This window comes from Schistocerca gregaria, chromosome 2 (assembly GCF_023897955.1).
Source record: "Schistocerca gregaria isolate iqSchGreg1 chromosome 2, iqSchGreg1.2, whole genome shotgun sequence".
Taxonomy (NCBI): Eukaryota; Metazoa; Arthropoda; class Insecta; order Orthoptera; family Acrididae; genus Schistocerca; species Schistocerca gregaria.
In genome coordinates this window covers 690217280-690241973 of record NC_064921.1, presented here as the reverse complement: position 1 = coordinate 690241973, position 24694 = coordinate 690217280, and the positions used below count along the sequence as shown (strand labels likewise).

Sequence of the window (24694 nt, the reverse complement as noted above, 5' to 3'; positions counted from 1 at the left end):
ATCAGTCTGGAATTTTCTCTGCACTGTTTTTCGTTACTGTGTGTCGTGATACCAGGGGAGTGTGCCGGCCGCGGTGGTCTCGCGGTTAAGGCGCTCAGTCCGGAACTGCGTGACTGCTACGGTCGCAGGTTCGAATCCTGCCTCGGGCATGGATGTGTGTGATGTCCTTAGGTTAGTTAGGTTTAAGTAGTTCTAAGTTCTAGGGGACTGATGACCACAGATGTTAAGTCCCATAGTGCTCACAGCCATTTGAAACTTTTTTTTTTTTTATACCAGGGGACAAATTAGACTTTCATCTGATTTGAGTACATGTTGTTTGTAAATGGTGTCCGATTCCGCTGTTGTTACGTCCCTAGGCCCTGTAACAAAATAACTATAAGTATGTACACTACTGGCCATTAAAATTGCTACACCCCGAAGATGACGTGCTACAGACGCGAAATTAACCGACAGGAAGAAGATGCTGTGATATGCAAATGATTAGCTTTTCAGAGCATTCACACTAGGTTGGCGCCGGTGGCGACACCTTCAACGTGCTGACATGAGGAAACTTTCCACCCGATTTCTCATACACAAACAGCAGTTGACCGGCGTAGCCTGGTGAAACCTTGTTGTGATGCCTCGTGTAAGGAGGAGAAATGCGTACCATCACGTTTCCGACGCTGATAAAGATTGGATTGTAGCCTATCACGATTGCGGTTTATCGTATCGCGACATTACTGCTCGCGTTGGTCGAGATCCAATGACTGTTAGCAGAATATGGAATCGGTGGGTTCAGGAGGGTAATACGGAACGCCGTGCTGGATCCCAACAGCTTCGTATCACTAGCAGTCGAGATGACAGGCATCTTATCCGCATGACTGTAACGGATCGTGCAACCACGTCTCGATCCCTGTCAACAGATGGAGACTTTTGCAAGTCAACAATCATCGGCTCGAACAGTTCAACGACGTTTGCAGCAGCATGGACTATCAGCTCAGAGACCATGGCTGCGGTTACTCTTGACGCTACATGACAGACAGGAACGCCTACAATGGTGTACTCTACGACGAACCTGGGTGCACGATTGGCAATTTTTTTCGGATGAATCCAGGTTCTGTTTACAGCATCATGATGGTCGCGTCCGTGTTTGGCGGTATCGCGGTGAACGCACATTGGAAGCGTGTATTCGTCATCGCCATCCTGGCGTATCACCCGGCGTGATGGTATGGTTACACACACGTCTCGGTCACCTCTTGTTCGCATTGACGGCACTTTGATCAGTGGACGTTACATTTCATATGTGTTACGACCAGTGGCTCTACCCTTCATTCGATCCCTGCGAAACTCTACATTTAAGCAGTATAATGCACGACCGCATGTTCCAAGTTCTGTACGGGCCTTTCTGGATACAGAAAATGTTCGACTGCTGCCCTGGCCAGCACATTCTCCAGATCTCTCACCAATTGAAAACGTCTAGGCAATGGTGGCGGAGCAACTGGCTCGTCACAATACGCCAGTCACTACTCTTGATGAACTGTGGTATCGTGTTCAAGCTGCATGGGCAGCTGTACCTGTACACGGCATCCAAGCTCTGTTTGACTCAATGCTCAGGCGTATCAAGGCCATTATTACAGCCAGAGGTGGTTGTTCTGGGTACTGATTTCTCAGGATCTATGCACCCGAATTGCATGAAAATGTAATCACATGTCAGTTCTAGCGTAATATATTGGTCCAATTAATACCCATTTATCATCTGAATTTCTTCTTGGTGTAGCAATTTTAATGGCTAGTAGTGCATATACACAAAAACTTAAATATGTCACAAGCACTGCAAGGTAAAAGGTATTTTTCTATGAATTATATTATATGCTTTATGAATTTTTGTAACTGGGGAAAGACTTTTGGGACACCTGTCACAACTAACGGCTCTCTGCTCTCTCGTCAGATCTCTCCAGTAGAGAGCTCGTGCGAGACGTAATGCAGCAGCAACTGATCCAGTTTCCGTAGTGAACCTCGCCATTTTCGAATTACGATAGGTGCAAGTAACCCGGAATAGATTACCATAGGGTGCCACATGTTACCTGCATGGCTACCTGCAGGCGACATTACAAGTTTCGGTTGCCGCAAGTGATAACACAGCATTCGCTTTTGTGACAACTGAGACGACACTTATTGAGAAATTTATGCTGGAATTACTTTGGCTATGTTGTCGTATAAACTTCTCTTCCTTTCAAAATTCATTTAAATGAACCCTTTTTGGAGGTTGATGTGGCATTTCTTTGAGCAATGTACAAATAGGTGGAGAAATCTACTCCTGTTCGTGAAATAAACTACAAGAACATCTTCGTGTTTTACCTCGTCAAGAGTCCTCCAGAGGACTTCGTCAGAAAATTCGTCGAAGGGGTCCAGGTTGAAGCGCAGCGTGCCGGCGAACAGCACGGGGTCCTGCGGGATGATGGAGAGGCGAGCTCGCAGGTCCCGCAGGCCGACCTTGGCCGTGTCCAGACCGTCGATCATCAGCTCACCTTCCAGGAACGCCAGCCTGAACAGCGCCGAGATCAGCGACGACTTCCCGGCCCCCGTGCGTCCCACCACGCCCACCTGCAAGGCATAAAGGGGTTTCTAGGTGTGTGGCAGAGTGAATGTTATACTTCGCAGGAGTTCTTTATGTAATTAGACCACAATACAACACAGATAGCAGTCGCAAAAAGTCGATTTTCATTGCTTCATATGCATCTCGAATCACTTCGGGCCATCTTCAGTGCCTGGTTCAAATGAAACTATACGGTATCTACGCATTAATGAAAAAAATCCCAACACCAAGGAGTTTTACGAGATAAAAGAAAGTTGTTAGACGTATTTGTACATCAGAAACATGACGTCTATCCAGATTTTGTTCCAGACACACAAGAGTGAATCTAGTAGCGCCACTATGAGGAAGCGAATCAGGTTTTCTTTAAATATGTTCTGTAATGGTCGTGAGCGTTAGTTACCTTTGAGGCTGGACATAATGCGTTGATTTAGCCAAGAACACCTTTAAGACGACGAAGAAGCGATTGTCAACTACTCACTGAGTTTGAAAGGGGTCGTGTAATAGGGCTACTGGAAGCTGGATGTCCCGTCCGCGATATTTCAGAAAGACTTGGTACGAATACAGTCACTGTACATGGCTGCTCGCAGTGATGGTCACGGGAAGGTACGGTCGCAGGAAGACTGGGCTCTGGACGGCCACATGGCACTGCCAAGAGGGAAGACCACCGCGTTCGGAGTATGGCTCTGGCGCATCGTGCTGAGTCTTCTGCAGCAATCTGAGCAGCCGTTGGGACCATAGTGGCACAACGAACTGTTACACATCGGTTACTTCAAGCGCAGATCCGAGCCAGACGCTCCGTAGCGTCCATTCCACTACCCCAAACCACAAGTGTTGGCGACTTCAGTGGTGTCAACGGAGAGCATACTGGAGGCCAGATTGAAAGTCTGTTGTGTTTTCTGATGAGAGCTGGCTCTGCCTCGGTGCCAGTGATGGGCGTGTGTTGGTTAGAAGGATACCAGATGAGCGCCTGCAACCAGATTGTCTGAAGTCTAGGGGTGCGATAACGTATGACAGTAGGAGCAGTCTCGTTGTCATTCTAAGCACCCTTACTGCAAATTTGTACGTCAATCTGGTGCTTTAGTTCATTAACAGCATTCCAGGGGGTGTTTTCGAACAGGGTAATGCTCGCTCAAACACTGTTGTTGTAACCCAACAGCCGGCCGCGGTGGTCTAGCGGTTCTAGGCGCTCAGTCCGGAACCGTGTGACTGCTACGGTCGCAGGTTCGACTCCTGCCTCGGGCATGGATGTGTGTAATGCCCTTAGGTCAGTTAGGTTTAAGTAGTTCTAAGTTCTAGGGGACTGATGACCACAGATGTTAAGTCCCATGGTGCTCAGAGCCATTTTTTTGTAACCCAACTTGTTCTACAAAGGGTCAACATATTCTCTTGGCTCCTCGATCATCAGAGGAGCACGTATGGGACATTATCGGACGACAACTTTAGCATCATCCACAGCCGGAAATAACCGTCCCTGCGCTTCAAACTCGCGTCCGGCTATCCCAATTTAGGTTTCCCGTGATTTCCCTGAATCGCTCCAGGCAAATGTCGCGATGGTTCTTTTGATAGGCCACAGCTAACTTCCTTCCCCATCCTTCCCTTATCTGATTGGACTGCTGACTTCGCTGTTTCGTCCCATCCCCCAAATCAACCAACCAACCGTCCCCGTGTTGACCGACCAAGTGAAGCAGGCATGGAACTATTTCCACGAAACTGACATACGGCACCGCTACGACACGATGTATGCATGAAACTTCCTGGCAGATTAAAACTGTGCCTCCGCAATATCCTTTCTTTCAGGAGTGCTAGTTCCACAAGGCTCTCAGGAGAGCTTCTCAGAAGTTTGGAAGGTAGGAGACGAGATACTGGCAGAAGTAAAGCTGTGAGGACAGGGCATGAGTCGTGCTTGGGTAGCTCAGATAGCCGGTACGGTAGCTCAGCGTGTTTGGTCAGAGAGCCGGTTGGCCTCTGTAATAAAAAAAAAACTGAGTGGAGGGATCAACCACCGAACTTGAACAGGATGTCTTGCGACGTCCGCAACAACCAAAAACAACGATCAATAACGAACAAAATGCAAAAAAAAAAGATGGTAGAGCACTTGCCCGCGAAAGGCAAGGGTCCTGAGTTCGAGTCTCGGTCCAGCACACAGTTGTAACCTGTCAGGAAGTTTCACATCTGCGCACACTCCACTGCAGAGTGAAAATCTCACTCTGGAAACATCCCCCAGGCTGTTGCTAAGCCATGTCGCCGCGATAGCCTTTCTTCCAGAAGTGCTAGTTCTCCAAGGTTCGCGGAAGAGCTTCTGTGAAGTTTGGAAGGTAGGAGACGTGATAATTGCAGAAGTACAGCTGTGAGAACGGGGCGTGAGTAGTGCTTGGCAAGCTCAGATTTTAGAGCACTTGCACGCGAAAGGCTAATGTCCCGAGTTCGAGTCTCGGTCCGGTAAACAGTTTTAATATGCCAGGAAGTTTCATATCAGTGCACACTCCATTGCAGAGTGAAAATCCCATTCTGGACAATGCATGCATCTTTGGATGCTTGATCTCAACACTCTGGCGGTTACACTAGTTATTAAGGTGCCTCCATTCCAAATTTACAAAAGCTTTGCTCGCATATACAGTAATCTGTGATCCTGCAATTTTGATCACTTAAATGTCAAAAGAAATATATTCCCGAAAATTAATTAATCTACGTCAATTATTTCTTGGTGTTCGGGTTTTTTCTATCACTTTACAAAGCTCTTGAGTATTTCCTTTGTGGCAAAATTTTTGCAGCATCATGTGCGTGCTTTTAAACTAGCTTGTAGTTCTATGTAAATGTTGTGCCACCACGGATCTCCAAACCGGACCACTGACTTTTTGCATCAATGTTCTTACCAACTGGTCTAAGTGGGCATGGCTTAGAGCCTGACACCAATAATATTAGTCCTTATAGTTCTCGAGTGCGTCTCTTCATCTTTCCAAATTGTACAGAGCTGCTTCTTAAGATTTATGAAGTGTGAAAGTAAGACAGACATAGAGTAAAAGTTAAGCTTTGAAGCCAGCTAGCAGGTGTGCGTAGACAGCTCAGCTCTAAGAAGATACCGAAGAAATGGGTTGTAGCCCGCATCTGTTGCATAGTTTTAATCTATCACATTGCTCTGCACACTTCGTTTAAGAGTGAAAGATTCCTTCCGCGTGACGAAATTTGCTTCAGTTATAACCAAAGTGATTCCATACTAAAGAAGTACGGAAATGCAGCAGGCATGAAATGGTTTTAAGAGTGATTGTGACTAGCAGTTGAAGAAGATTGGAGAGAGTTCATAATGCATTTTACAGAAACAATAAATATTTTTTATGACTGAGAGTAACGTTAATTTATCACAAAATAGTATGAAACTCTCACAGCTGTAAAAAAGTCTAATTATAGATGAAGCGCTTTATACACTTTTTACTTTTCTTGCTGTGGGTCAAACAGATTAATGACTTACCTTCTCACCGTGTTTAATCCGCAGATTCAAGTCTACTATAACCGGGTCTGTCTGTGGCCCGTATCTCATGTAGATGTGTCGGAACTCTATTTCCCCTTTTGATGGCCAGTCTTTGGGTGTTTTCTGTTCTGAAATAAAAAATAACGGACGAAAGTATTAGCAAAATCAACTAATAATAAAGTCTCTGTATCCAGAATGAGGTTTCACTCTGCAGCGGAGTGTGCGCTGATATGAAACTTCCTGGCAGATCAAAACTGTGACTCGAACTAGGGACCTTTGACTCTCGCGGGCAAGTGCTCTGCCATCTGTGCTACCCAAGCCCGATTATCGCCTCGTGCTCACATCTTTACTTCTGCCCGTGCTTCGTCTCCTACCTTCCAAACTTCACAGCAGCTGTCTTGCGAACCTTGCAGAACTAGCACTACTGGAAGAAAGGATACTGCGGAGACATAGCTTGGCCAGAACCTGGAGGATGTCTCCAAATGACATTTTCACTCCACACTCCTTTCTTCCAGGAGTGCTAGTTCCGCAAGGTTCGCAGGAGAGCTTGTGTAAAGTTTGGAAGGTAGGAGACGAGGCACTGACAGAAGTAAAGCTGTGAGGACGGGGCGTTAGTCGTGCTTGGGTAGCTCAGATGGTTGGCCGAGCCGTTCTAGGAGCTTCAGTCCGGAACCGGACTAGGCGCTACAGTCTGAAACCACGCGAGCGCTACGGTCGCAGGTTCGAATCTTGCCTCGGGCATGGATGTGCGAGAAGTTTAAGTATTTCTAAGTTCTATTGGACTGATGACCTCAGATGTTAAGTACCACAGTGCTCATCGTCATTAAAAAAAAAAAAAATGGGATGGTAGAGCAATTGCCCTCAAGGCAAAGATCCCGAGTTCCAAATCTGAGACACAAGTCGACATGTTACAGAAGTACGTCAGATCGAGTTCGACTATCAGATAGTGCTACATGAGAATCAAGATACAGAAGGACCATGAAGAGGAAGAGTTCTGGGTGTACGAGCACAAGTGCTGCACATGTGGACTGGGTGTAACCGGCGTTTATCGAGAACCCAACTAAATCAATCCGTCTAGCGCCTCAACAGTTTCAGCGGCCACCAATCAGGTTGCTCAAGGTGCTACACAAGAGGCTGAAGCTTCATGCTTGCTAGATGCAGCTGCTGCATGGGCTTCAATCTGATGACTGGCCAAAGCGCGAAGCAATTTCAGCTGAGATTCTGAGATGCATCGATGATGACCCAGAATGTCTGAAAAAGGTTGTGTTCATGATTAAACGGACAGACTGAAACAGTTTTCATTTCCCCAGGTCAAAGAACGGCAACCCAAAAACATGCGGCAGCAGTATGGTGACCCTACTCACTGGGCCTCGATCGCTAGGAAGGCTTTGGACGACACATTTCCAGGTCACTATATTGGCTCAGAAGGACCCAATTCCTGGCTCCCAAGGTCTCCAGACATATTCCCATTAAATATTTTCATTTTAGGCATTGTGATGGATGTTGTGTACCAGAAGACGGTGCGAGACTTGCAGGATCTACGAGTTTGCATGAGAGCAGTAACTGCACACGTTAATGATGACATATTAGAGTGGACATGGAAAGAAGCAGGATATGGCTTAAATACATTACATGCTGTTAAATGGCTACTAAAGATCTTTACGTGCGTGTGAACATTATGCTGCAAACTGCACCTTTCTACCTAACCCCATTTCGGAAATATACATGATCAAATTTATAACGATCGTTCTGGAATGCTCTATATTTTGACAACAAAATCTTCAATCAACTGGTGTTGTTACAGCTGTCACTTTAAAGTAACACAATAAGGCAAACTCGGGATTGTGTTGAATAAATACATTTAATCAGAGTCCAGATGGAAAATGTTGTTCTTTCTCAAATATTTCAGGACTGCAGACACAAGTAAACAGATAATGACTTTATTTATTAAGGAGGCTGAACCTACAACTCAGAAACTCCCATATGACTTTTATTCCTTTCTTTCTGTATGTAGAGAACAGCTCCTACATGGAGATGGTCTTTTAGCTCCCTCATTGCCTCATCAGTACACATATAAAATGCCAGTCTTGACAGTGAGCAACTATGCTCTACACTTATCCGGACTATGGCCACATGTGTGACTTCTCCAGTCAGCTTGCTACTGGCGTAGACTATATCGCACTGCCGAAGAAAATATATTTTATTCCTGTCCTTATTGTCAAGAGCTGTCTCTAAATCAGTTGCTAAGTCCAAGATCACTTGATAATTAAATCAAATTACCACAATAAGAACATTTAGTCTAACAAAACTTGCATGTAATACAAAGAAAAAGTGAATAAACAAGCAAGAATAACACTTTTGGGAAAACAAATAAAGGGAATAAATCAATCGCAGTGACAGACATAACAAAACACAAATATTTCAAGAAAATAAAACAGTTAGATGATTATAAAAAAAGAACGTGCTCTAAGAAAGCAATGTGAAAGCCCACCCTATTTATTTAGTCAAATGTTTGAGTGTATCGAAAAGGCTCCCTAAATAAGTAAACAATGGATTTTTATTCATATTTTCATATCCAAAAAAATACCATCTAGTTCTCCGTAAGTAATCAGAATAATTAAGAAAAGATTAGTGATCTCAGGGGAAACTCAGTATTTCATGACAGCTGTTGCAATGAAGTGTCAAAACACAGCGTACGTTAAAATGTCTCTGTATTCACTCGATTTACTCTATATGCTCTTAAGAGTAACAGAATACCGATCGGTATTTACATACGTTGTACGGTATTTCATGGTTTCTGAACAAAACTTGAAAATTAAAAAAAATAATAAAAGAATTGTCAAATTTTTGTGAAGTGATTTGTCTAAATGCAAAGAATAAAATAGAGAAAAATTTGGCATGCTTTTGATAGCTCAATGTTTAACCTAGAATTTTAAAGAGCGCTAGAGGATATTAGTTTGACAGAATTTCTCTCGGAGATATCATTACGCCACTCACGTAGGAGCATCTCGGCAGGTGCACAGTACATGATTTCAAGTGTCATTCAAAGGCATGTCACATGTTTCTCTGATCTGTTTCGTTTCTTATTTCTAGACAAACCATTTTCTGAAACATTATACCACTCTTTTTTATTTTGGCGAAATGCTTTTATCTTATTTTATCTGGAAATTCATAACAGGCTATACGCTGGTTTTATGCTCTGAAATGCTCTTTACACCAAATCAGACCAATATGTAAATAATTGAAAATTCCGAGCTAGCATGATAGCAGAAATTATCTCAATACATCCGTCTCCACGGAGACGCGTCTCGAAGCTCAACAGCAACACGCACTTACCTGTATAGCTGATATTTTTATTTAATAAATCTTCAATCTCTGCTTAAGGCAGGCCACTTCACCCTACCTTTGAATACAGTTAAAATGAGTAGGATATGTTTCAAGAACGTGGTTCTTAAGTGAACACATATGGAGGTATGAAACACGTGCAAAAACTGATTAAACTGAGGCACAGGGAGGGGGGGGGGGGGAGGGATAATAAATTTTTCAAACTCCGGCTATACTAACTCATAATGTAACGATCATTATCTGGTTCCAGGACAACAATCTTCATGTACAAACACAATCTAGTGGATCATTGGTCTTTATATTCCCATCAATAGAAAATCACAGCGTATTATTATTAATTCCTGAAACTTTGTTTTACTGTTGGAAGAGCATTGAGATAATTCCTTTTAATGTTGAATAAAAAATGAATATTGATCCCCACCTGTGCTAATGAAGCGAAAAACGTGAACAAATGCCTAAGATTCCCGGCATGAAATATGACACCAAAAGACATCATGGACAGAAATTTAATCCTCCCTGATCTGAGAAACAATATAATTTACAATCATGTTGATGTGCACCAATGTGCGAAGCCGGCACAACCACTTCATAATCCAGTACGAAGTAGCTTCAGTATGCTCATTTCACTATCACAGAAATATGGGGTAAATCGGCTCATCCAGTCACCACGGGAGGAGAGCGGACTGCCTTTGTGTGTCGGCCACGAGACCTCCTAAATCGAGTTCTGCCTTCTAGCTTTCCTATTGGAAAGCTTCAGTCAAAGCTCGCACGATCTGTCGAGAAAAACCTTACTGCTTTCAAACAGAAATGCACTGCTGTAGCAGACAGATAGGTGACTACAGGTCTTTGAGGCACACAAATATCATTGCGCTCATAAGCAAACGGTACGACAGGTGTTTCGCACGAAAGTCTCTGTATATAGGCTCTCCGCTTCAAATCAGAGGCCTTTCATATGTTTCTTTCCTTATTTCCCCAAGTTTTCTGTATATTGTTAATCACAATGTTTAAATTGCTTCTCAAGCAACTGGGACCTCTTCTGGTCTACTTTCAAACTTTCCCTTCCAATCTATGATAAACTATTCTTTATAAATATGGGACTACTGTTGCATTTACTTACACCTTTACAAAATGGTTCAAATGGCTCTGAGCACTTGGGACTTAACATCTTAGGTCATCAGTCCCCTAGAACTTATAACTACTTAAACCTAACTAACCTAAGGACATCACACACATCCATGACCGAGGCAGGATTCGAACCTGCAACCGTAGCAGTCGCGCGGTTCCTACACCGTTACAGTCTTTTGACTGTTGATTTTCTATCTACAATACTACAACAAAGTCTGCCATCACATAGATCGTCTTGTAGAGTCAGACTCAGCACCAACAACTCAGCGTGTGAAGTTATTAGATAGTAATCGCTTACAGTGGGTTCCTTGTCCTCCCTCGTCTCTTGTTGTGATGAGAACAGTTTTTGCAGAAGAATATCATTCAATTTGTACGGATTTTGCCAATAATTAGCTCAATTCTACAGTAGCTCTTTTTCTTCTGCCTAGCAGCGGAACTCAACGTCCATGATGTCCTCTATTATAACACCATATAAGAACAAATGGAATCATGTGGATCGAACTCACTAAAAACTACCTCTTTTATAATCTCAGTTCATTTACCTGAACAAAAACGTTTAACAGAAACAACATATTAATGCTGAATAGACAAATGTCTTGGACGTTGCGGAGTCTGTGCATCTGCATGGTGGCGCACGATAAGTCACCTGAGTTGTTTCGTAAATAACACATTTGTTGTTGACAACATTTGTATTTATTGATGTAGAAGTAAAGAATACAGCTTGGAAGTACAGCCTAATGAATCATATGTTCAGCATGACTGCCATTTTGATTTGCAACTTCTTCAAGTCGCTCACATGCATTTGTGACAACTCTCCGACACAAATCTTCTGGAATGGCGCACCATAACTCCACAATAGTAGGTGGCTCTAAGTAGCACTGCATTTTCAGGTTTTCTGTGGTGCACCTTCTCGTTAAGGAATCCCCAAAGGAAGAAATCCCATGAGTTAATGTCCGGGCTGCGGGGCGGCCACATGCCTCCTCCTACATAACATTCTGGAAATCTGTTTGACATTACCGTAAGGCCAAGTCTTCGTTTAGGAAATTAAGCACAACGTTGGCAATATGGGGGCGTGCTCCATCCATCAACCATTGTGACTGCAATGGAAGACATGAGGCCATGAGTTGAGGAAAGAACTGGTTTTGCAGCATGTGTAAATAGCGTTAACTGGTTGCTGTAGCATCGAAGAAGAATGGACCGATGATTCCATGGCTTGACATCGGGACCCACATGCACACGTTCTCCCCATAGGTGTCTTTCATGTGGATTAATCACAGAGGTTCACGTGCGCAGAATCGAACGTTCTGTTTGTTCACAACACTGTTCACGTAAAAATGAGCTTCGTCAGAAAACCATGTGTTGTGTAGCACTGCCTCTTGGTCTTGCGTGATTGCCCACCCTGCAAACTGCAGTCTTCGCTCCTTCTCTAGCAGTAAGCCTATGCGCCAGTCATCTTGTATGGATGCAAGCGAAGGTCGGATTGAATATTTCTTCGTACAGATCGGCCTGAAATTCCCAACTCGGCACTAGCTCTTGTTGACTTACTCGAACTATGAGTCAAAGCCACTCGAACTGCTTCAGTGTTTTGCTGTGAACGTACGGTACGTGGATGTGGCCACCGACACTCCAAAACAGATCCAGTACCTTCAAATTTTTCGATGTAATCTGCATATTGTCTGTGGGCAGCGAGATCACCGTGTTCCAAAATCAGCACGAAACCTTCTCTGTGTCAACGTAACGCTGTTCGTCGCCGCAAACAGTAACACAATCTTTGTCTTTTGTGCGATGGGCAACCATCCTTTGTCCACCATCGCGGCAAACTGAAATGGCGGACTCACAACGGAAGCGATTAGAGAGCCTGTATACAGAGAGGGTGGCCATAGATGAAGTTGCCCGTGATTGGCTGATTAGATTTGGCGCCACTTTTCTGCCAAATGTATCTCGCGCTTCCTATTTTCACCGTGCTTTTGAGTTGAAGTTCAGAGGACTTTTGTAAACGATTAAAAGGTATTTGAATTATTGAGAGACATGTTAAGCGTTGTGCATGCATGTTCGATTTAGTTGTTTATCGTTTTTAGTACGTAATTAGCGTTTGCGATCTTAAATACGAGTTGAAATAATGAAGCGTTTTGTGATTAAGTCGGTAGGCGTACATGTTTGAAGTAAACGTTAGTAATTGTACAGTATTGTTTTTGACATCTGTAATTCGTTCTGCAGACGTTCGTAAACGTATTGCCTGACTGTTGGCACAGGCAAGTTGTAAGCACGTTTTCCGCTGTTGTCGTGGTTGCTGAAACATTATTCGTAGCAAATGATTGTAGGTATTCTTGAAGACAGTTTTTAATAGGCCTGCTTACTGTGGGGTAGAAGGGATACGGTAGTTTTCTTGTTATATTTGGTCGTTATTACAGTAGCCTACATTTAACATTACCTGATTTTTGTAATCTTTTTCGTTTGTTATCTACGAGAGGTATATATATATATATATATATATATATATATATATATATATATATATATATATATATATATATAACAGTCGTAAGCAGTTGTTTACTTGTGACATGCAAAAAGTTTGAATACGTGACAAGCAGTACTAATACGTCTCACACTTTCTGCATGTCACAAGTAAACAACTGCTTACGACTTTCATTAATCTGACGTAATACAGGTACGTTAAATCTTTGGCGTTATGCACTTCCGATACAAAACAAACGCTATACACTATATTTTTTATTTACGTTACTTTCATTGCAATATGCCTAGTAAACGGACTTTAAAGGAGATAAATGCAAGTAACAAATAATTTTTACAGCAACTGTATCAAATTTTCCTGTGCTATACGTAGTAGGTTACTATTAGTTATATTTGGTCGTTATTACAGTAACCTACATTTAATATTACCTGATTTTTGTAAAGAAAGGCATTTAACGAATGATTTCGCCACATTGTCTTGTACTTTTGATTCGGTGAGTGTGTACTCCACTACAGGCCATTCAAAAGTCCCGCCAGCTGTTTGGCAGAAAAATGGCCGCCGTATCGTCCGGTTGGCCACTCTCTCCCCATACAGGCTCTCTAGAAGCAATAAACTCGCAACGACATCTGGCGTTATTTCCATGAACTGCACGAATTTGAGTGCACAATTTGAAAGCTATTGCCCCAGTAGTATATTCGTAGGGTCAAAATTCAATTGGGTTACTTATTGTGCGCCACCCTGTGCTATCCAAGAGTACTGCCTCAAGATTTACATATTTTCTAAACTGCTTTCCCGCTTCTTCAACGGTTTCCATACTGTCCAAGAGTAACACCTTTAGAATGTTCCTGTAGGCTCTATCTATTTAAAGCTGTCAGATATTAAGTATAGTGAGTTCTGACAAAATATTCTTAAAAGATGAGGCATTACGGTTTTAACAAAGTGCATCTTTATGTTGAATGCTTATTGGCACCTACGAAAATATGGTGCCCATTACCATTAAAAAAGCAGGCAGTAGCTCTGAGTAGCAGTTAACAGAAAAGCTAGGCTGTAGAATAGTAGGACACAGATATAATACCTGGAGGCGCCTCAAGCAGTGGTTCCTCTTCCAAACCAAGGTACTCCATGACTCGCTCCACAGACATCATCTGGTTGGCCACTTCTGCCGACTGCCGCATACCGAATTGAATCATGCCTGTAAGGCTCATGGCTTGCGTTATTGCGAGTCCAACTTGCCCACTAAACAGATCTGTAAGTGTTTCATATAAATATATTTCTTTTGTTATTGTGATTACTTCTACATAAGTTAAAGTTACTGCAGTTAGAAATAACTGTTAATCGTGAAATCGTAAGCTGAATGCAGAAACAAAGGGGCGCTGGCAAGGGGGCTATAGCATCCATAGCCCCCCCCCCCTTGCCACCATCCCTTTGTTTCTGCAGTCAGCTTGCTGTTCTATAGCCGCCGCCCCCCCCCCCCCCCCCTCAATGGAGTATCATATTACTCTGGATAAAATGAATTCACAAATCAGCTAATATACATTATTTTTTAAATAATTGTGTAGCAATATAAGTTGCAACGTATTTCAGACACATTTTAAACAAAAGAATAAGAGCGGCAAATAGCATACTATCTAAACCAATAAATATCATTTAACTTAAACTGGGCGTCTTATTATTTATTAATACACATTTTTTACCCTAAACTTCAAAACAGCTACCAAAAATGTCTTTAAGCAAAACCAAAATTTACTAATTTGTCCGTGGAGGACCCCAACTCTCCTTTTGTTAAACGATATTCCTTTCCCCCAAATCCTCTCCCCCTCCCACCCCCCCACCCCCCCCCCCCCCCCCCACTCCCCTTGACCGGCTTCTAGAATCGCTCCTGATTATGAATGGTTTCATTCTTCGCTTTCATTGGTGACCTTCCTTGGTGAAATGTTAGCATTAAATGTAAATTTCAACAAATCTCTTAAGAGTGTACTACCGTTGATGAGAAATGAAAGGACTTCTCTTTCAGAAAAGCAGCAAATGAGTCGTCAAGTTTAACATTCCCTTTCAGCAGATAGTTCAGCTTGCTGGCGTGCGTTCAACCTGTGAACAGGTGCAATGGTTCTTCCTCGCCCCCCCCCCCCCCCCAAACACACACACACACCAACGATCACCACTCTCTTGAAGCATCCAGCTTGTGATGTGCGAGTTATGGGTCTCCAGAGTTATGGTACCTAATAGAGTACATTAGTTTGGCAATGGTAAGTATTACGAGATGCATTCAAGTTCTAAGGCCTTCCATTTTTTTTCGAATTAACTACTCACTCGCACTCTTTCGAAATCGATGAAACTGGCGTTACTTCTCGATGTAATCGCCCTGCAGACGTACACATTTTTCACAACACTGACGCCATAATTCCATGGCAGCGGCGAAGGCTTCTTTAGGAGTCTGTTTTGACCACTGGAAAATCGCTGAGGCAATAGCAGCACGGCTGGTGAATGTGCGGCCACGGAGAGTGTCTTTCATTGTTGGACAAAGCCAAAAGTCACTAGGAGCCATGTCAGGTGAGTAGGGAGCATGAGGAATCACTTCAAAGTTATCACAAAGAAACTGTTGCGTAACGTTAGCTTGATGTGCGGGTGCGTTGTCTTGGTGAAACAGCACACGTGCAGACCTTCCCGGACGTTTTTGTTGCAGTGCAGGAAGGAATTTGTTCTTCAAAACATTTTCGTAGGATGCACCTGTTACCGTAGTGCCCTTTGGAATGCAATGGGTAAGGATTACGCCCTCGCTGTCCCAGAACATGGACGCCATCATTTTTCAGCACTGGCGGTTACCTGGAATTTTTTTGGTGGCGGTGAATCTGTGTGCTTCCACTGAGCTGACTGGCGCTTTGTTTCTGGATTGAAAAATGGCATCCACATCTCATCCATTGTCACAACCGACGAAAAGAAAGTCCCATTCATGCTGTCGTTGCGCGTCAACATTGCTTGGCAACATGCCACACGGGCAGCCGCGTGGTCATCCGTCAGCATTCGTGGCACCCACCTGGATGACACTTTTCGCATTTCAGGGCGTCATGCAGGATTGTGTGCACAGAACCCACAGAAATGCCAACTCCGGAGGCGATCTGTTCAACAGTCCCCCAAAACAATTCTCTCCACTATCTCGATCATGTCGTCAGACCGGCTTGTGCGAGCCCGAGGTTGTTTCGGTTTGTTGTCACACGATGTTCTGCCTTCATTAAACTGTCGCACCCACGAGCGCACTTTCGACACATCCATAACTCCATCACCACATGTCTCCTTCGACTGTCAATGAATTTCAATTGGATTCACACCACGCAAATTCAGAAAACGAATGATTGCACGCTGTTCAAGTAAGGAAAACGTCGCCATTTTAAATATTTAAAACAGTACTCATTCTCGCTGCTGGTGGTAAAATTCCATCTGCCGTACGGTGCTGCCATCTCTGGGACGTATTGACAATGAACGCGGCCTCATTATAAAACAAAGCGCATGTTTCTATCTCTTTCCAGTCCGAAGAAAAAAAATCTGAGACCTTAGAAGTTGAATGCACCTCGTATATGTGTAGTTTTCCTTGGGTGTGGCTATGAGTGAAGTGCTTTTGGGAAATAAAAAAATATGCCCAGTCCGAATTGCCTTGATTCATGGTTGTCAGGATGTCATGCGAGAAAAGCATGAGTTGGGTTTCGTATGACCAATGTTTTGGAATACACACTGGCTGCCTTGGGTAGTGTACTTACTTCAATCTCTAAATTAAAATTATATTAGATCAACATTGCTGGTATATTATATGTGTCATTTGAACTATGCAAACATTTTCGTGTGATACCACTTTACCTAAAACTGTGTGCCTGTCATCTATTGCATGAAAAACATGCACCCTACAAGCCACATGTTTTGAGCTGCCTCTCTTTAAACTTTTTCCATATATAGGCTGAGTAATATGTGGCTTTCGAACAAGTTAAACGCATCAAACAAGAGTAATTATTGAAATCTGAATGTGTCTTGTTACAAGCTAAATTTATTTTTAATAAATCGAGTTCAAAGGGCATTTCATTATTTTATTTTTTATTGTTGCCATTTTTCAGAAAATGAGGGAATTCGTAAATTTGAATATGTGTTATTCTGCGTCTCTTGCACTGTAGTCATCTTTTTACGGTTATTAGGTGCCTCCTTAGTTATGTAGAAAACTATACATACACAAACTATCACACACATTGTTTGTTTGTGAAACACCACAAAAATACGTACGTAAATATCGCAGATGGCAAAGAGAATAAATTCTCGAAACTCGTCTTGCTCAGCACGAAAAAATACGCAATTGGTTCTGTGTTTAAATCAAAAAAGTTTGAGTTAGCGAACGTGTCAAGTGGCGCAACATGCGGCCAAACGACGAAACACGCTAAATATGGTTCGACAAAGATGTCATGACGATAACAATAATCACGAAGCTACGGATGTGCAGTAGAGTCAGGTTGGAAATGGCCGTCATTGATCATGGTATCTTTATTCAAACTCATCTAGTTACTCCCATTAGCCACCGAATCGAGTAGACCTTGGCAGCGGCAGGAGATATGACACTAATTGTTCCAACTTTGACCCAATTACCGGTTCAGATCCACTGAGTAGAGCGCCATGGTGTCAAGAAATTTACCACGTAACGTTTGTAAACACTACTCGACGGCCAACGGCAATCACGTCAGTTTTTCTCTACGAAAAGTTTTCTATAAAGCGTGAATCGCGGGAAAATTATAAATATGTTGACGCAAAATCGATTGCGAAGTAACATTGTGGACATAGGAAATTTGACAAGACCCATAAAAACGGCGGGGAGACGTCAATTCTGGGAAGGTAAAAGCGGGCTTCTACTGTGTTTCTTTTTAGAAATAACATTGATAAATGGAGTAGACTTAATAATGACGACCAGAATATTATTTGAGAAACATGTGTAAGGTACAAAAACATTGTGCCCCCGTCCTCATTTATATACTGTAGTAACTCTGCAAAACATGAATGGTCACGTGTAAATTAGGCAAGATGAACGAATAGTTTGAAGTACCAGTTCTTTAAGCATTAAGGCAATATATCTAATAAATATTAAAATGCAAAAAATGAGATCTGATGATGCTGTTGATACCATTTTCAAATAACAGAGACTACTTCTGGACCAAATCTTAATTTTTAAGCATAGCATGTTTTGAGGCAAAAATGAGCAATGACCAATACTGTGAGTACATTCACTAGTTTCTGCACAGTTACTGTTTCTTATCATAGATCAAAATGTCATTGTCTTATAAAATAATAATTTACACATACCTTCCAGAAATAAGAAGCTAAATGAAATGAATGCCATGTAAATGGTAGACATAATATCTAATGTGAATCCAAATGTCTGTGACGTCGTCAAAAACATATACCAAGCTGAAGTGTGTAAATCCTGAAACATGATACAGTAAAAATGTAACCATTCACAGTTATCTGATCAGTGTTAACAGATAATTTCCTAATGTAGGCAAAACGATTTACTACATTCATTATACAATTTATTTAATTGTATTGAAAGAAAAGCTTATTTGAAAAAAAAAAACTCTCAAATTATGAGATACAATGGTTGGTAAGTACTTCTGTTCAGGAGACAAAATTCCATGTACCATCAACAGACACAAATAACTGCAGAAAAAGATTTATAGCTTTTGGAAACGTTCTTTTATTACAGAGGACAAGGAAGGTAGGGAAGGAGGGGCATGTTGATCATGCCTACTGTTCATAATTAATTAAATGTAATGAAAACTATATGCAGCAACATCACTAAAATTGCAGAGTAAAAACAGTTTTATGAAGTCAAAAATAAATAATCAATAACTAAATAGTAAATAAACCACTTAAAAGAAAACCGTCTACAGATTAATTTAAGGTTTTCGTTCATACCATAATTGAATCCTGATTTTCTGGGGTAACAGCCCAGAGACCCACTTAGTTCTTAAAATGTCAAAGAAGGTAATCTGAGCACTGTGAAGCCACTTTGCCAATTCATATTTCTGTCTATGGCATGCCTTTATACAGTGTAGTCATAAACAGTGTGAAAAGCTTTTAAAGATGTTACAGTGTAGGATATGCTAAGAAATAATTGTTAACAAAAAATTCGGTATATTGTGACACATATTCAAGTGACCCACCAGTTGCAATTAATGTCAGTTGCATAGCATAGGTGATAGCACATGAGACTGCTCAGCCTTTGGTTTAGGTTTGATTCTTACTACTGTCCAATGTCCAATTTTTGTATTGCTCTCATGTTCAGTTTTAGAAAACCAAACAAAGAACATGTTTGGTGACACCGTCTGTGGTGGGCTGCTTGAATATGTGTGCACAACAGTCTGATTGGCTAATTAACATGGAAACTGTGCAAAATATTAAGTTTATTTCTTAACAATTGCTCCTCAATAGAGAATCCCTTACAACACCCTTACAAGCTTATTAGACTTGACACCGAGTATAATCAAGTTCACTTGTTTCACAGTGTAGCCTTTCACAAATTCTGAATCAACATGACAGTCATACTAGAAACAAAACATCCCACCTCCCAACAGGCATCAAGTTAAGAAACACTACCCTTACTTTAAAAAAAAAAAAAAAAAAAAAAAAAAAAAAAAAAAAAAAAAAAAAAAAAGGAGTTGCAAATGATCTGCAAGTTCTTTTATTAAATCAGCACTTCCATCCTAAATTTCTAATATACAAATTGTATTTTTTAAAATCTCAGATATTTGCTGACTACAGGGTGTAGAAGTTCTGGCCCCGACAGTAAAGCTGTAATCATTTCATATGACAACCCATCATAGCAAAGATAATGTTTTACAAGTCACATAATTGGATATTTTCCTTTGTGGTTTCATATATTACTACAGTCTAAAGATAGGCTCCTTTCACCAACTTTCCTCGTTACTGATACTCTTAATGTAAAATTACGTCTAGTTTAATAAATTTGGTACATCCAAATAAATATGTACATTGTTCAGGCTTGTCCTGTATCAGTTGGTCAGAACACTAGGAAAATAAAAATGAACTGAGTAGTTAGTATGAACTGTAAACAAGATATGCTTGTATGTACTTCACTTTTTTCAAGTGGTCATAAGAAATATCCCATAAAATAATGACAGAAGCCACACACTGTATCTTTGTACTTTTCTGGAATGTATTACCTGATGTTTGTCAAATTCTTCTCTCAGTATACTCTCCGCACCATAGGCTCTTATGGTAGTAAGTCCTTGCAGAGTTGCAAGAAGATGTGTAAATACAGGGCTCTTAGCTGAAATGAAATTATAGCTTGTATTTATTTTGCAGGAAAACCGAAATTTAACACTCAGAATTAAAAATAAATATTTAAAAAACTCATATGATTCAGACTATCTACAGTGCCTAATAAGTCAATAGTTTTATAAATTACTTTTTTTAAAGAACTGGCAACACTTGACAATAAAACAGAGGTGAGTCAACTAACACTACAGGAGGCTTTAAATGAACTGACAGTGATTGTGACAACAACTACACAGTTCTTATTAATACCAAAACTGTATTTATAAGACCGTATCGGACCTCTTAGATTTTGAAAGTGTTGTACTCTGTTAAATTAATAAAAAGTTAGCACATGAAAGTATTTGTAAGGTTACACAACCATATAACTTCCAAAGATGAATTTCAGAACTCAAAGGTGGAGGAGAAATTGATCCACATCACTGGTTTGATGACGTGATAAATTGAATATCAAGTTCAGAGACAGTCAGGTTCTGTAAGGATGGTGATTCAGCAACAGACAGGGAGTGTAATGATGTTTATTGGTAGTGCTTGAAATGTCTGAGTAAATCTATTAAATTCTGGTATGAATTTAACATTAATTCTCAGTTTGTACACTTGCTCACATTATTTATTTGTTTCCATTAAATTAGGTGGTAAGTGAAATTGAAATATTGAGTTTCATTTGTGACAGAGCTACAGTCTGGGAACTACATCTGATTTTGTGTAACCATGGTAAATAACTCTCCTAGTAAAATTTTAGTTTCTCTGTAAACACATACAGGGTGAAAAGTATTTAAACTGACAAACTCTGGGAGGTTGTAGGAGACATCAAAACAAATACTTTTCCCTAACGTCATCTTTTCCTATGAGGATTATTTAAACCGGTGGAGGCCGTATTACACTCTTCTGTTGTTAGAGGCCGTATTATGCTCTTCAGTTGTTAGAGGCCGTATTACACTCTTCTGTTGTTAGAGGCCGTATTATGCTCTTCAGTTGTTAGAGGCCGTATTACACTCTTCAGTTGTTAGAGGCCGTATTACGCTCTTCAGTTGTAGGCAACTGCTGTCCACCAGTGTAGCAGTGCATTGTCTCTGTTTACTAATGGAGCAATACACCTGGATTGAGTATACTGATATGGTTGGTGCATACTATGTAGTGTCCTGTACCATGGCCTGCTCGATTCTCAGATATGTCCACTCTGGACTTTTTTGTGTGGGGAGAGATGTGCAACCTTGTTTATGCAACTCCTGTTGCATCAAAAGAGGATTTGGTTGCCTGGATAGCAGCAGCGGCAGCAGGAACAATTCAGGATACTCTTGGGGTTTTTGCCCGAGTCCGACAGAACATGATCCGATGGTGTAACCTTTGTTTATGTGACAATGGGGGCATTTTTGAAAATCAATTTAAATTGGGTTGTGTTAATGTGTTGTCTCTTGGTCATAAAAAATGGAAAAGTGTTTGTTGGTTTAATTAATTTGCCACCAGAGAAATCTTCCTCTACCGGTTTAAATACTCCCCATAGGAAAAAAAATGACATCAGAGAAAAATATTTGTTTTGATGTCCCCTACAACCTCCCAGAGTTTGTCAGTTTAAATACTTTTCACCCAGTATGTTTACTGCATATTTGTTCCTTTTTGGTGGGTAGCAGTGTGGGGGGATACTAATAATTTTTTTTTAATCAAAGGATACTTTAATCCCATTCTATCGGCATATTCATGGTCAGTTATACACTTATGTAACTAAGTGTTCATTATGTGCATAAAAATATGGGCAGTAAACCACAGGAAACCTAAATCATGACAGCTGGATGAAGATTGGAGCTTCCATCCTCCTGAATATAAGACCACTCTGTTTAAAACAGTGCAAACCCCTGTGTGTCTGCTCCCTTAGCTAAGTGGTCAGCGTGTCTGACTGCCATATGGTAGGCCCAGGTTTGATTTCCAGCAAGGTAAGAGATTTTCTCCGCTCGGGGACTGTGTGGTCTGTTGTCCTTGTCATCATTTTGTCATCATGGACATGCAACTTGCCCATTGTGGCACCAACTGAAAAGAATAGCACATCAGCAGCTGAATCCTGTGAACCGGAAGGTGTACACGATCAAAGGCAGAGCCATGTGCAACAGCACCCACGTGATTTACCAACTGACCTGCCTACACTGTGAAGCCTTCTATGTGGGAATGACCACATTCATATGAACGGACACAGGCAGACAGTGTTTGTTGGAAATGAGGATCACCCTGTGGCTAAACATGCCTTGGTGCATGGCCAGCACATCTTGGCACAGTGTTACACCGTCCGGGTTATCTGGATACTTCCCACTGACACCAACCTATCAGAACTCCGGAGATGGGCACTTGCCCTTCAATATATCCTCTCTTCCCGTTGCCCACAAGGCCTCAACCTCTGCTAATTTCAAGTTGCCGCCACTCATACCTCACGTGTCATTCAATATCATCTTTGCCTCTGTACTTCCGCCTCGACTGACATCTCTACCCAAACTCTTTGCCTTTACATATGTCTGCTTGTGTCTGTTATGCGCGGATGGTTATGTGTGTGTGTGCGAGTGTATAACTGTCTCTTCCCCCCCCCCCCCCCCCCCCCCCCTCCAAGGTAAGTCTTTCCGCTCCCAGGATTGGAATGACTCCTTACCCTCTCCCTTAAAACCCACATCCTTTTGTCTTTCCCTCTCCTTCCCTCTTTCCTGATGAAGCAACCGTGGGTTGCGAAAGCTTGAAATTTGCTTGTGTGTTTGTGTTTGTTATTGTTTCTATCAACGTACCAACGCTTTTGTTTGGTAAGTTACAGAACTGTGGCTTACCAAACGAGAGAGCTCTGGTAGATAGACACAATAAAAACACACACACACAAATTTCAAGCTTTTGCAAGCAACGGTTGCTTCATCAGAAAAGAGGGAAGGAGAGGGAAAGACAAAAGGATGTGGGCTTTCCCTCTCCTTTGCTCTTTCCTGATGAAGCAACTGTTGGTTGTGACAGCTTGAAATTTGTGTGTGTGTGTTTTATTGTGTCCATCTACCAGCGCTTTCTCATTTGGTAAATATTATTTGAGAAGACAGTTATTCCCAAAATACCCCATTATATATATATTCCAGTTGACAGTTATTCCCAAAATACCCCATTTTCAAGCTTAATATGGCAATTATTACTCTAAGACGAAGAATAATATGTTGAACCTAGTATTAGAACTTTTTTATGGCTTGTGTAAAAATTTCACTCCACCTGCTGCATTGTACAGTATATGAAATTGTATTTGTTCGTTTTTATTTACTTGGCATTAATTTATTTCTATATGTATCATTTACTTTTTTCTCATCTCATTTCATCTTGTTGATTTTGATTGGTTTTTCTGTCATTGAATGTCAGTCAATGAATAAACTGAAATATTCCTCTGATAGGCAATATTAAATCAACTGTCTTGATACTCTTTGTGCAAACAACAGTAAATGGAAGAATTATGTTACCAAAAATGTGACAGTTGTTGGTAGTTGAATGATCAGTGTAACTGACTGTCGTGCAAATAACCTAGGTTCAATTCCCGGTGCTACCAGAGATTTTCCATTGGTGGGAAGACTTTAATGGAGTCCACTAAGCCTCATGGTGACATGAAGAGCTACTTGAATAAGCCCATAAATGCTAGGAGAGAGGTGTGCTGGCCTCAGGCTCCTCCACACTGCATCAGAATGACACCATATGATGACATATACATAACATCTGGCTGGCATTACATGGTCCTCTGACTCTAATCACAGAATTTCCTTTCTTAAAATTGTTGTCATGAACAGAATTTAATTCTTGCAATACCATGAAATAAATAAGAAAATTAGTCACAATTATCTTCATTGGCTCAGAAATACTCCACACATGCATGGGACTAATATAATGTTCACATTAATTCCAGCTCTGAAAAATTGTTGCCTCTACCAACTTATATCTATATAATATGTATCTTACTCACTCATTCCTTCCAGTCGTTTAATGTTCATTGACGACCTCAGATAAATTTTTCTCATAAACCAAAAGAGCAAACCCATGACAATAATAGGAATAAGATACACCCAGTTGATGACCACTGCTATAATTAGTGATCCACATACGGTCATAATAATCTGGAATGTACAAAAGAAACACACAGTCAGAGAAATGATTGCTCATGTAACATAATTAAAAATGGTAAAACTGTGGAAAACAACATTCAGATAACAGCACAGGTAGTGAAATGAGTAAAAGAGTTACGTTCATCACATATTAATGCATTTAAAGAATGGAATGAATAATCAGAGGTGCTCTCTGTCTATCAGTCTGTCTCTTATAAAGAGGCTCTTAGTACCATTAGGCAGCCTGATTAAATATTTGGTTGCTATATATATTTTTTCAAAAATTCATGAAG

The 24694-nt window shown here is 41.3% G+C and overlaps 1 protein-coding gene across 3 annotated transcripts in view; it reads right to left on the bottom strand.

Annotated features, from left to right (window-relative positions):
* The window catches only part of LOC126334772 (ATP-binding cassette sub-family C member 4-like), a 548862-nt gene that overhangs the window by 23698 nt on the left and 500470 nt on the right, over positions 1 to 24694 (bottom strand). For all 3 annotated transcript variants that reach the window (XM_049997356.1, XM_049997361.1, XM_049997359.1), the window contains exons 16-21: positions 24263 to 24413; positions 20196 to 20302; positions 18316 to 18436; positions 14063 to 14233; positions 6042 to 6169; positions 2338 to 2583 (exon numbers count right to left, since the gene is read on the bottom strand). In XM_049997356.1, the coding sequence (XP_049853313.1) occupies positions 2338 to 2583; positions 6042 to 6169; positions 14063 to 14233; positions 18316 to 18436; positions 20196 to 20302; positions 24263 to 24413 (924 nt within the window). The remainder of the gene's footprint in view (positions 1 to 2337; positions 2584 to 6041; positions 6170 to 14062; positions 14234 to 18315; positions 18437 to 20195; positions 20303 to 24262; positions 24414 to 24694) is intronic.